This window comes from Monodon monoceros, unplaced genomic scaffold, assembly GCF_005190385.1.
Source record: "Monodon monoceros isolate NGI ecotype Baffin Bay Population unplaced genomic scaffold, NGI_Narwhal_1 Super_Scaffold_16, whole genome shotgun sequence".
In the NCBI taxonomy this organism is placed as follows: domain Eukaryota; kingdom Metazoa; phylum Chordata; class Mammalia; order Artiodactyla; family Monodontidae; genus Monodon; species Monodon monoceros.
In genome coordinates, this window is record NW_021703772.1 from 63,642,079 (window position 1) to 63,654,457 (window position 12,379).

At 47.9% G+C, this 12,379-nt stretch overlaps 1 protein-coding gene across 2 annotated transcripts in view; it reads left to right on the forward strand.

Annotated features, from left to right (window-relative positions):
* Window positions 1–1,036: 1,036 nt before the first annotated feature.
* Window positions 1,037–12,379, forward strand: part of STK39 (serine/threonine kinase 39) — a 307,207-nt gene continuing 295,864 nt past the window's right edge. The window contains exon 1 of one of the 2 annotated variants that reach the window (XM_029224873.1): window positions 1,037–1,491. In XM_029224873.1, coding sequence (XP_029080706.1) covers window positions 1,299–1,491 — 193 coding nt within the window. In that variant the 5' untranslated portion in view covers window positions 1,037–1,298. Of the gene's footprint in view, window positions 1,492–2,010; window positions 2,518–12,379 lie in introns of those variants that run through there. The other variant, XM_029224874.1, reaches the window with a different exon arrangement.

Below are 12,379 nucleotides of genomic sequence, written 5' to 3' on the forward strand. Positions count from 1 at the left end.
ACACAGGAGACAAAGTATCACAATCTTTCTGATTTTCTTTTTTTAATATGCTCATTATTCTTATTCAGTAGTCCTCATCATGAAAACGACACAAGATAATTTTGGCCAAATGACCATTATGACCATTGGGTCACGGCACCGTTTCACCTTAAGACAAGGATGGTGCAATCTTGGTCATCTATACCAGGGGAACACAGAGAACATTCAGCGTTAAATATGACACCTGTAATTAGGAAGACCTATGGTTATACCATAGCAATTTTAAGGATGAGGTAATTTTGGGAGTGATGAAAAGCATCAGTTGTTTCCAACGCAGTTTATTTATGCTGCGGTACAAACTTTGACAACCAGTATGCTCTGTAAAAGAAATGCCTGCTATCTGTTGTCCTAACGGGTTAATGTGGCTTGTTATTAAGGGTCTAAAATTTGAAATAGTGTCCAAAGTTTTCTTACACTTCTTATTCTAGCTGCACAGGCCCTTTCATCACCTCCCTGGGATCCAAGCGGCTTGGAACAAATGAATAAAGTCTGTGAACAGCCAGAGACCTAAGGAATCATGTTTCACTAAGAAAAAACCAGAAGGGCTGCGATTAGATTAGGCAAGGTGGGGAAAGGGATATTGGCAGGTAGGTGGCCGGAAAGTTACAACTCGGGTTGTTTTTTAACTGGCGTCCTACAAATGGCCGGCGTGTAGGTGTCTCACTCCCTGACTTGTAAATGAACTTCAGGTTCTCTTTACTTGGGGAGACTTCTGAATCTGAGAACCTGGCGGCGGTTCAACGACCCCGTCCTCGGGGTCCCCAGGGGACATCTTCCGGAGAGTCCGACTGTCTGGGGCGAAGGCGCACGGAAAGCAGGGAGTGAGGGGGAGAGGAACGCGGGCCCCGAAAGCCAACCTAACCCGGCCTCGCTCCCCTCCGGTGGAAACTTCCCCGGCCGCAAGCAGGGCGGGAGAGGGCGGCGGGGCGGCGGTTCCCCTCGCGGAGACAGAGAACTGCGCGCGCGAGGCGCGGGGCGCGCGGCGAGCGCGGCGGCCGCCGCCTCCTCCCCTCCCCGCCTCCGGTGGCGCTGCCTCCTCCCTCCGCGCGGCTCGGCCTCCCTTGCTCCCTCCCCTCGTGGCTGGCTCCAGCGGCGGCGGCGGCGGCGGCGGCGGCGGCGGCGGCGGCGGGGGCGGGCGGGGCGGGCGGGGAGGGCGTTCGCCGGTCGAGAGGTGTCGGCGGCGAGGGGAGAGAAGGGAAGTTTCAAGTGGAAGGTCGTCCGCCGGCCGGCGCGTCTTCTCGCTCTCCTCCGGCAGCATCATGGCGGAGCCGAGCGGCTCGCCCGTGCACGTCCAGCAGCCCCAGCAGGCGGCCCCGGTGACACCGGCGGCGGCGGCCCCGGCGGCCGCGACAGCAGCGCCGGCTCCGGTGGCACCCGGGGCCCCAGCCCCGGCGGCGCAGGCGGTCGGCTGGCCCATCTGCAGGGACGCGTACGAGCTGCAGGAGGTTATCGGTCAGTGCTGCGGGCGCGGCGGGGCTGGCTCAGCCTGGGCGCTGAGGCCGGGCGGGAGGCGCGACCTGGGCGGGAGGGGACGCGGGATGCTGGGCTTGCTTCCATGCACGCCCGGGAGGCAGAGCGGTCGGCTTCTGGGCCTACCGGCTTCAACAGCTTTTTTTTTTTTTTTTAATTTATTTGTTCGTTCCGTGAGCGCTGGTGCTGCAGGAGGCGGCGCGGCGGATGTGACTCGCACTGCAGACGAGCCGCATGCTGCAAACTTTTATCTCCCCGATCGCTGGGGCGGCGGAACTGGGGACCCGGCAATGCCGCCGCATTTTCTTCCTCCCGCGCGCCGGGCCCGCAGCCTGTGGTCGGTGGCCACGCGAGCAGGCAGCCGCGGCCGGGGTGGGGTTGCGGGGGCGCCGCCCTCGGCTTCCAGCGCCCCCGCGCCGCGCCTTGGGGGCCGCGTCCTGGGGGACACAGCGGGCGCAGCCGCGCCTCTGCTCTCCAAGCTCCGCGCCTCGGTCTCCCGTCAGTAGCCTTTCGGCGTGGGTAACCGGGCTACGTAGGAGTTGCGGAGGCCCAAGTTCTTTCCCGAGGCCGGAGAGGATGCTGGCCTCCCTCCCTGACAGCCGCCGCTCCACGCCCGCCTCACAGCCCGGCTGTCCGCGCCGCCCGGCGTTCTCGGGTACCCGCCTCTCGGTAGCTGGGCGCGCCGCCTACTGCCCAGCCCGGTCGCCCGTGGAAAGCAGGCACCCTGGCCTTCTGCCCTGCGCCGGGCCGATGCTTCCCTCTGGTTCAAGGCCGAGCTGCAAGAATGAAAGCCGAGGCTGTCGGTGATCTGTCCTCTGCCTTTCGGTGCCTTCTAGTCGGCCCACAAATACCACCTTATCTTACATTTTAAAAACTTGGCAAAGTCGAATGGCAAGAAGCCGGCATTACCTTTCCCTGGGCCAAGCACGTGAAGGACCAGGAGAGTTGTGTTGGCGCTTATTGGATCATCTCGTCTGAGAGGCTTGTTAAACCCAGGGAACCCACCAGGTAAAGTGGGCCCTCAGCTTCTAACCTTACTGGCGCTGGGATGGGATGCTGCCTGCCCATATCTTGATACTTAAGTACGGTGATGAAAAAGGAATTCAGAATATTCCTCTTAAACTTTTTTTTTCTTTTCATTAAAAAGAATGCTCCACTCCTCCCTTAAAAAAAATTAAAACAGATACTAAGAATTTCATTAGGTGTTTAAACGAGCCTTTATCACCTGCTGCTGTGTGAATGAAACAGCATAGACTGAAATAAGTACTGAAGGGCAGAACCCTAACCCTAACCTAGGCTATAAACGCTCCAAAATAAGCATCTGTACGTAAAATTCTTTGAAAACCAAGAACTTTCATAACTTTTGGCCAAAGACTCTAAAAGGATGAGTCTTCCTGTCACTGCGTGGATTAAATATTTTCAAGGGCTTCTCAAAGCCTAGAGTATTTAGTGAAAACTCCTTTAACCTGGTAGCTAAGCCCCTTCATCTTCCCAGTTTTAAGGCCTGCTCTCAACTGGCTTGACCCCTCTCATATTCTGATTGCATTGATTGTATCCTGAATAGTCAGCTGTCTTAGGACCCGTCTGGCCTTCCATTCCTTGTTGCCTTTCACAGGCTCTTCTCTAAGTGCCCATGTTTGTAGTGAATCTCACTCAGCTTTCAAGGCCAGTGTGAATGTTCTTGAGAAACCTTCTCCTTCTCCCAAGGCAAAGTATGGTGGCTTCTTCTGCCCCTCTTTTTATATCTCACAGCATGTAACTCCATAATTTTTATGTGGTCAACAAAATCTAAAGGCCTACTATGTCCCAAGCATCGTGCTAGGTGCTAGCAGTATAGAAATTAATAAAAATTGTCCCTGCCTTCAAGGACTTCCCAAGTAAACGACTCTGTAAGATGTGATGAGTGAGCACTGGTAGAGCACAAAGGAGGGATTGACTGCTAGGAGAAATAAGGAAACGGTATTCCACAGAAGACATCTGAGCTGAATTTTGAAGTCTGAGTAAGTTTGTAAGGTGCCTGATTATTTCCATTGCTGCCTTTCCTAGCTAGGAGTTCCTAGCTGTGAACTCTTCCAGGGTCTTATTTATCCCTCTGTCTCCAGCACATAGGGATGATGCATACAAGTTGAATGATGGTATCAGCCACATAGTTTCCATAGGGTCAGGACCAGCACTTACTTATAATCAATTTATATGTTTATTTTGTTAATTATTAGGGTCAGTATGCAAGCTTTGCTTTTTGAAAACAATGTTCTGAGCTGATCAGTTTTGTCAACTAAAATGAATAAAATCTTAGTTTAATTAAGGTGAGGGGATTGATTGCAGGGCTTCTTTCTGCTTGCAGTAGCAGCATTGTTAATTATGGTTGGTCAATTTAATTAAAAAGAAATTTACCTGAGGAATTTTCAAGCAGAAACACCTGCTTATTACTTCTACATTGATTTTTGCACATTCACACTGTGGAAAGGGCTTTTCTACATTTAAAATTTATCTCGTAATTTTCCAACTGAAAGAGATGGCCTGTGGGGGGCCCGTGTTGAAGTCAAGTTGCTGGAATAGGGCTTTCCAGAGTCTTAATGTTTATAGGGAATTACAAACCCATTTCCATTTAGCGTTTAATGCTCGTTAAGTAATGAAGAGTGAACTTGCAGTTAAGCACTTCTGCTTAAACATTACACGCAGAAGTTAGTAGTTCAAACATAGGACCAGTTTCGACATGAGTGCGTGTGGACAGCCTTGGCCTCTCCCGGCCACAAGGCAGGTGTCATATGATAGGGCTGCGGCAGTGTGAACCGTGACCAGCAGGAGGCTCAGATGTGCCTGAGCAGAAGGCCAAGAGAGGCAAGGTGTTTTAGCTTTGCAGCGTGGCACCGAGCACTTTTTCTTCTTCGTTTCCTTCTGGCAGAGGTTGGGGGTCTCAAGATTAGAGGAGAAGAGGCTTACTGAAGTCCAAACAAAGCAGGTTCAGTTGTTCGACTTCTGTTTTAGAAAAATAAACACAGGATTTTGCAAGTCTAAGAATAAAGTTTTCTCTTCGTTATATTGTTGTTCTTGTGTGGTGAAAGACCAGTGGAGCGTTTGTAATGGTAATCTGGTAAAAAGTAATGGTAATCTGGTAAAAAGTTTGTGTGCGACCTGGAAATGATGTACAATCTGTTGGGGGAGCTTCATACTTAGGGGTTAACCATGTTATGAAATGATTAAATTCCTTCTTTTAGCCATCAATATTAGTAGATTTCAAATATTTCTGTCTCCTATAGAAATAACTGCTCATGGGAGGTGTCCTAGCTTGTTTAATACTCTTCAGCCTCATCATTCTTTGTTCCTCAACACCACCCCCCCTGCCATCTCTCAGATTCGCTCTTTAGAAGTATATGGGGCACCCAAAGATATGCTAGTTGAAAAATTAGTTTATTTGTTGGTGGTATTAAATCACTTTGATTTGCTAAACAACAAAAAGTGAATCATGTAAATGTTGACTTGGGCTTCCTTAATCGATTGAACAGCCTCAAGGAACTTTCCTGTCAAAGAGTTATATTCAGTGCAGTATCAGTTTCCTTATTAGAATCGGATAGTTCTAGCAGGGTCTGTTATCTTTGTTGGTTTTCCTCTGAGAAACACTAAATAGACCCATGCCTCAGAGCATGTTTGATTTTCTTAGATATTTTTTGCAGGATGAGTCTTTCTGTAGTTTTGCACCTTATTTCTCAGCGTTGCTTCACTTTTATCCTGGGCAGTCATTTAGAGTGATCCAAAAGTACCACCTGCTGCATTTCTGGTTCTAGTCAACAAAAAGAATTTGGTTCCTAGACTCCTAACTGTAGTTTGACAGAGGGGTTCTCAAGTACTCTGTTGATTTCTCTCCCGGGAGCTTTGTTGAACCATTCTGGTGCATCTTCCCCAGGCACAAGTAATGGGCAACTCTCCAGGTCTTCAAGGAGCAGTAGCCCAGAGCTCTGCTCTGTGCTCTCAGAGGTTCTGTGGAGCTCTGTGGTTTAGGGATTATAACTGGTTTTATAGATGTTCTAGAGGGATCTTGAGGACAGTGGAACTATATACTGCGTCACACTCTTTTGCACAGGACCTCAGAGGCCTGGAGCACTGAGTGTGTATTTTAATCTCCCAGACCTTTAAACCGGGCTGCTTTGCTGTTGCTGTCAGTTGTTAACTTGCCTTGTGTTTATTTATTTATTTGGCTGCGCTGGGTCTTAGTTGCAGCACGCGGGATCTTTAGTTGTGGCATATGGGCTCTTAGTTGGGGCATGCATGCGGGATCTAGTTCCCTGACCAGGGATAGAACCTGGGCCCCCTGCATTGGGAGCGCTGAGTATTAACCACTGGACCACCAGGGAAGTCCCACGTTGGCTTTTTTTTTTTAGAAGAAAACAGAGAGTCCTGAGATGCTTAGCTTCACGCAGGTGTTTTGATTTTCATATCGTTTCACTTTTTTTTTTTTGGTAAAGAAAAATGTATATAGAACTGCTCTTTTCGTTTTTTTTCATTATTGTGGTAAAATATACAAATATAGGTAACATAAGACTTACCATTTTAACCATTTTCTAAGTGTACAGTTCGGTGGTGTTAATTAATTCAATAGAAATGCTTTTAAATGTGCTGTTCAAACTAGCATGTGGGAAAAATCTCTGGGTTAAGAGAAACTCATGTTAGAATTTCTATAATACTTTATGCATTTGCTTTGTGACAGATAAAATTATAAATTTCCCCCTGTCTCTTATAAGTCTGTTGTATCCCCCATTTTTGATGGTGTTGGAGAGTAAATTAAAACGTGGCGGGCTCTGGAGTCAGATGGCCTGGCAGTGGCAGTCGCTGGCCTCGCGACCTTGAGCCAGTTATTTGGAGGTGTCTGCACTCGGTTTCCTCATTTTCGACCTGGAGATGATAACGATAGGGTTGCAGAGAAAGGGAGACTCTGGAGCACTTAGAACAGTGCTTGGCACAGGGCGAGCTCTCCGGGAGTCTGAGCCTGCGCTGCTGTGCGCTGCGCCGGCTGATCAGGCCCGAGTTACCGGCAGAGAATACTGCCCTGACTCTGGCCAGACTGTGGAGCGTCCTGTAGAGTTTCCCTGCTCAGTTTGCATCAGGGAGTTTGCAGGAGGGGGAGTTGGCCCGCGAGCCCCCGCCTTCCAGTGGGCGGCGCCTTCCAGTGGGCTGCTGGCGGGGCAGCCTGAGGCCCCTGCGGGGAGGTAGCTGCAGAGACCTGTGGAACAGGACAGCTCGGGGCCTCGGGTGCCAGATGGCCCTCTGACAAGTGGTGAGAGCATCCTGCGGGAAGGTTGCTGGAGGTACGGTCCGTCGCGAAAGGGCTCTGTGAGCAACCTGCTCCGACTGCACTTTTCTCCCACCTCTGCGTCCGCCCTGCGGAGGCTGCCGTGCTGGCAGGAAATGCTGCTGACTAAAAGAAATGGTCACTGTGTGCCCCAGCCGGTCAGGGGACGGGGCATTTGTCTGCAGATCAGGTCATCACTGTTGCTCTCCCGTCTCCTTCCTTGCCTCTCCGCTCTTACCTCTACTTATAAATATTCTCGTCTCCCTCTAATCATTCACAGCAGAAGAGAACGAAACACTGACACTCTTACTACTTCTCCTTCCTCTAGCTCCTGCCTTATCTCTTTGCTTCCCTTCCCAGTGGAGAACCTCCCATCCACTTCTCAGCTCACTGCAATCTGGCGTCTGCCCTCTTGCTAAGAAGCCAAAATTGGAATGTCCACAGTCACCGTGACCTTCTGTAGCTGCAGCCAGTGGACACTGCAGGCTTTCCCTCTCTTCCTCTCTCTGCAGGAGTCGGCACCATCTGCCGCTTCTCCTGCTCTTTCCCCGCGTATCTCTGCTCCAGGATCCACTTCTCTATGGGTCTGAGGCTTCAACCACTGGCTGAAATGCCCAGGGCCTCTCTGGTCTTTGGACTGGTATGAGGGCTACCTTTTAAACATCTTTGTTTAGATACTTCACAGAACTTCATACTCACAGTGAAACTCACTGCCTCGCCACCTTTGCTTCATCCTAATCCTTCACCGTTCTCCATCTTACACAAGACCCCTGAGTGTGAAGCAGAAACATGCTGCTCATCCTGCACTTGCCCGTCTTCCTCTCTCTCCCACATCTGATTGGTCCTCAGTCCTGAATACTCTGCGTGCTGGATCCCTTCTTTGATCTGTCTCTCACTCTTCCTCTTGGCCATTGCCAGTTCAGGTCGGGCTCTTATCAGTTCTTAACTTGGATGACTGTAATGACTTCCTGACCAGGTTCCTTGTCTGCAGCCTTGCTTCCAGCTCTAGTATGCATTGCTACCAAAGTGATACTGCTGTACCCAAATTTTTATCAGTTAACCCCAGGCTTAAACACTTTTAGTGGCTCTTCCATCATCCTTAAGATGAACTCTGAGCAGGTGTTTAAGGCCTTCGGGAATTGCCTCTTGCCTCCCATTCAGTGTGTACCCCCCCTGCCCCACACCCTTTGTCATTTCTATTCTCAGGGCAGACTCGCAGCCAGTGGGAACCTTTTTGCAGTTGCTGAAATGCTTCATGCTTTCTCAGCCCCTGCTAGGCAAGTTTTCCCTCTGCTTGGAACACCCTTCCACACCCCTTCCGTTCCATTTTCATGTATTTAACAGAGAGCTCTGTCTCTCGTTTTAAGCGTTACCTTTATTGAAGTATAATATGCACAAGGAAGAGTATACATGTCGTAAATGTATAGCTTGATGCATGTTCATAAACGGAACCCACCCTGATCTGGTCTCCCTTTTAAGACCCGGAATAAATGATTTCACAGAAACGGTCTCTGACCCTGAACCGCCTTCCCCTCTGCTCCTCTCTTGTCTCTTTCACCCCTGGTGGTCCTCATACCCTGTGCAGATGGTTTGCCTCCTTGCCCATCCCGGCACTCCTCCTCGAGGACAGGCCTTTGGCCTCCATAGCCCACACCTCCTATTAAAGATTCGATAAGTGTTTTCTGGATGAAGGTCTGAATTTTAGGGATAAATGCCCTCCTACCCCCTGTGGAAGAGGAACATTGCCTCGTTTCTGAATATTTGCCTCCTTGGATCCTGAAGATTTAATCTTGCCTGTGGTTAATGATGATGCTTATTCGGTTGCGTTTGGGCCAATCAGCTTAAAGGGCTCTGTAGAAATTAGCTCATTAATCCTCCCAGATCAAGAGTAAGCACTTTGAGTACTTGCACCTGCCTGTGCTGTGCAGGCAGGCAGGCAGCCAGCCAGAGGCCTGGCTTTCCTGAGGTCATTGTTCTGTGAGGTGGCCTCTGCAGATTAAAGGACCCGGAGCTCCCTGCCACAGTCTCCGCGTCCTTTTACTCAGGCATTGCAGAGCAGGGTGGGGGAAGTCCTAGCACGCCTCTCCTCTTCTTTAGAGCTTTCCTTTCTTGAGTGTACCCATGCGCTCTCTCTTGCTGTTTGTGTAGTTATATATAACCCAACCTTGAAGATCTGTGGGCCTTCTTGCTGTGTAGAAATCAGGACTGTTGAAGAAGATCAGGGATACAGGTGAAACACAGCAGCAGAATATCAGACGGGTGGTTTTCGAAGGTTGATACGATGGCAGGAATTGTATTTTTATAAGTGACAAGGGACTGGGGGGTGATAGAATTGGTGTGGTACATGCTAAGACCATAGAACTGGATCTTTTAAAGTCAAAACGAGTCTAATAGGTGTTGTAATTCCTCTGTGGTGTATTTTTGGGAAAGGTTTTTTTCCCCGTTAAAAAAAAGTTCTCCATGTAATCAAGTGAGGTTTTACATATTCCTCCAGGACAGTTTTGCTTAAATTATCCCCAAACAACTCCAAGATGGCTGAAGTGATTCAAGTACTTCAGGTGTTTCTTTTTCCAAATCCGCTGTTCATTGGTCAAGTTTTTGCTGCTAAAGAAGAATTCAGTATATTAATTAGAAAGGCATTTTAGATTTGGCTTAACTGGAAAGCAGAGGAGAAATAGCAGTCCTGTAGAGAATGGATTGGCAGCGCTTTAGTTCAGAATTGATTTAGATAAACACTTTGGGAATCTGATGTGAGTAAATGCTGATGTATTTCAAGTTTCTTCCCATTTGCCAAACAAATATTTGGGAATAAACTCTCACTTAAAGCTTTAAAAAACGTCTTGGACATTGAGGAATTAGATGAATTGACCTTTTAAACTAATTGTATATTTTGATGTATGGGAAAACATCATTTTAAGATAGAACTTAAAACTTCATTTTAAAAGTTTTATTTTCAAACTTCTTCCTAGTAAGTGGCATGTAGTAGCGCTCAGAGGCCTAGTCCTGGGTGTTCATTCACTTCTTCGCTCAGGTGAAAATACACATTCTTGTGACATTTATGGGGTTCAGGTTTCCAACGTTTAGTCACTGATGTACCAGAAGAACTAGTATGGTAAGTAGAGATGGATGACTTTCTATCATGTGAATGATAGATCTTCATTGGGGGAGTGTTTTAGAAGCCAGTGACCTGTGACAATTCTGAAACTTCTCACAATCACTCTATTGATGGTTGAGGTCTTAGAAGAATTTGTGATCTTGTTTTGAACGGTAGCATCAGTTTGTACCGGGGCTTGTAATAAGGGGCATCCCTACTGGTTTCTTTCCTGCTCTGTTTTGTTTGAGGATTGAAAAGGATTCATTTTATGGATTGGTTCCTATTGGCGTGTCTTGTGTTGTTGACATTTTACTTTGAATTATTTGGTCTGTCCTTCCTTCTTCCCTCCCTCACTTCATCCTTTCCTCCCTTCCTTTCCTTTCTTCCTTCCTTTGAAATTGGCAATGTCACCAGCCCCTTTCTTAATTATGAGATGACTCAAGAAAGCAGGGGAAGAGAGTGCCCAGGGATAGGAATGATAGGTCAGTGCTGGCTTTTTAAGGTCAGCTCCTAAGTGAGGAATAGCATAGGAATATAGGGGGATAATGAAATTTAATTTTGGAGGAAACTGAAGAGAAAGTCCATTCCTGTTCCTTTGTTTCTACAACTGAAGATTCTAACAACCTAACTTAATTTGCCTGTGGTCCAGAAGTCCTTAGAATCTCAGGCCAATGCTTCCTACCCGCTTCATTGTTTCTTTTTATCCTTATATTTTGGCTGCGTTGGGTCTTCGTTGCTGTGCGGCTTTCTCTAGCTGCAGTGACCAGGGGCTCTTCTTTGTTGCGGTACGCCGGCTTCTCCATGCGGTGCTCGGGCCTCTCATTGCCGTGGCTTGTCTTTGTTGTGGAACGTGGGCTCTAGGTGTGCGGGCTCAGTAGTTGTGGCTCGCGGGCTCTAGACCGCAGGCTCAGTAGTTGTGGTGCACAGGCTTAGTTGGTCCACGGCATGTGGGATCTTCCCGGACCAGGGCTCGCACCTGTGTCCCTTGCATTGGCAGGCGGATTCTTAACCGCTGCGCCACCAGGGAAGTTCCCAGTTCAGTGTTTTCTTCTACTTACATCACGTTGATTCCTCATTGGTGGGAAGGAGGAAGTTAGAAATGTTATCGACTCAGTGAATTTTATAACTACCATTTTAATGAAGTAAATATATATCTTATCTGGGAACATATTTACCATATAGATATTATAGTAAAAATCTTTCTTTAGAGGGGTTGAAATGATCTTTATATATCTTTCTTCATTAGAGCATGTTTATTTAACACATAAACCAGGTGATATATAAACATAAAATAGTTTCATTTCAACTATCATCTTTTGCCTGGCTGTTAGAATAGACTATAAATATATATTTTTAAAATTAATTAACTCATTTATTTTTGGCTGCGTTGGGTCTTTGTTGCTGCGTGGGCTTTTCTCTAGTTGCGGTGAGCAGGGGCTACTCTTTGTTGCGGTGCGTGGGCTTCTCATTGCGGTGGCTTCTCTTATTGTGGAGCACGGACTCTAGGTGCGCAGGTTCAGTAGTTGTGGCGCACGGGCTTAGTTGCTCCGCGGCATGTGGGATCTTCCCGGACCAGGGCTCGAACCCGTGTGCCCTGCATTGGCAAGCGGATTCTTAACCACTGTACCACCAGGGAAGCCCTAGACTATATTTTTAATCCTTAGTTAGAACCTGTCAGTGAGGTGGAAGTTGTGTGTGTGTGTGTGTGTGTGTGTGTGTGAGAGAGAGAGAGAGAGAGAGAGAGAGAGAGAGAGAGAGAGATGGCAAATAAAAGGTTGAGGAGCAGGAAATAGATGTACTTCAGGGCTGATCATTAGCTGGAGCAGAGCTTCTGCACTAGAGCCAGGTCCCTGCTGCCAGGCTGATAACTTTATAGCAGTCAGAGCAGCAACGGCATTCCTAGCAGTGTCTAGTTCTGAGCTGTCCGGAATGGTAGCCACTAGCCACATGTGGCTATTTCAGTTTGAATTAATTAAAATTAAATAAATTTTGGGGTGGAAAGGAATGAAGAGGCAGAGCACAGAGGATGTTTAGGGCAGTGAAACTGCTCTGTGTGATACCATAATGATGGATACGTGTCATACATTTGTCCAAACCCACAGAATGTACAACACAGAGGGTGAGCCCTAACGTAAACTGTGGGCTTTGAATGCCGAGGATGTGTCAGTGTAAGTTCATCAGTTGTAGCAAATGTACCACTCTTTTGGGGGATGTTGGTAATGCTGGAGGCTTTGCATGTGTGGGAGCAGGGGGTACATGGGAAGTCTCTGCCTTCCTCTCAATTTTGCTGTGACCCTAAAACTGCTTTCAAACAATGAAGTCTTTAAAAATGAAATAACATACAGTTCCTCAGTGACACGAGCCACATTTTCAAGTGCAGCCAACTGTGACTAGTGCAGCTGAGGAACTGTATTTTATTTATTTAATTTTAGGTCTATAACCTGCACTGTCCAGTAAAGTACCTTACTGGATAGTACGGATACAGATTA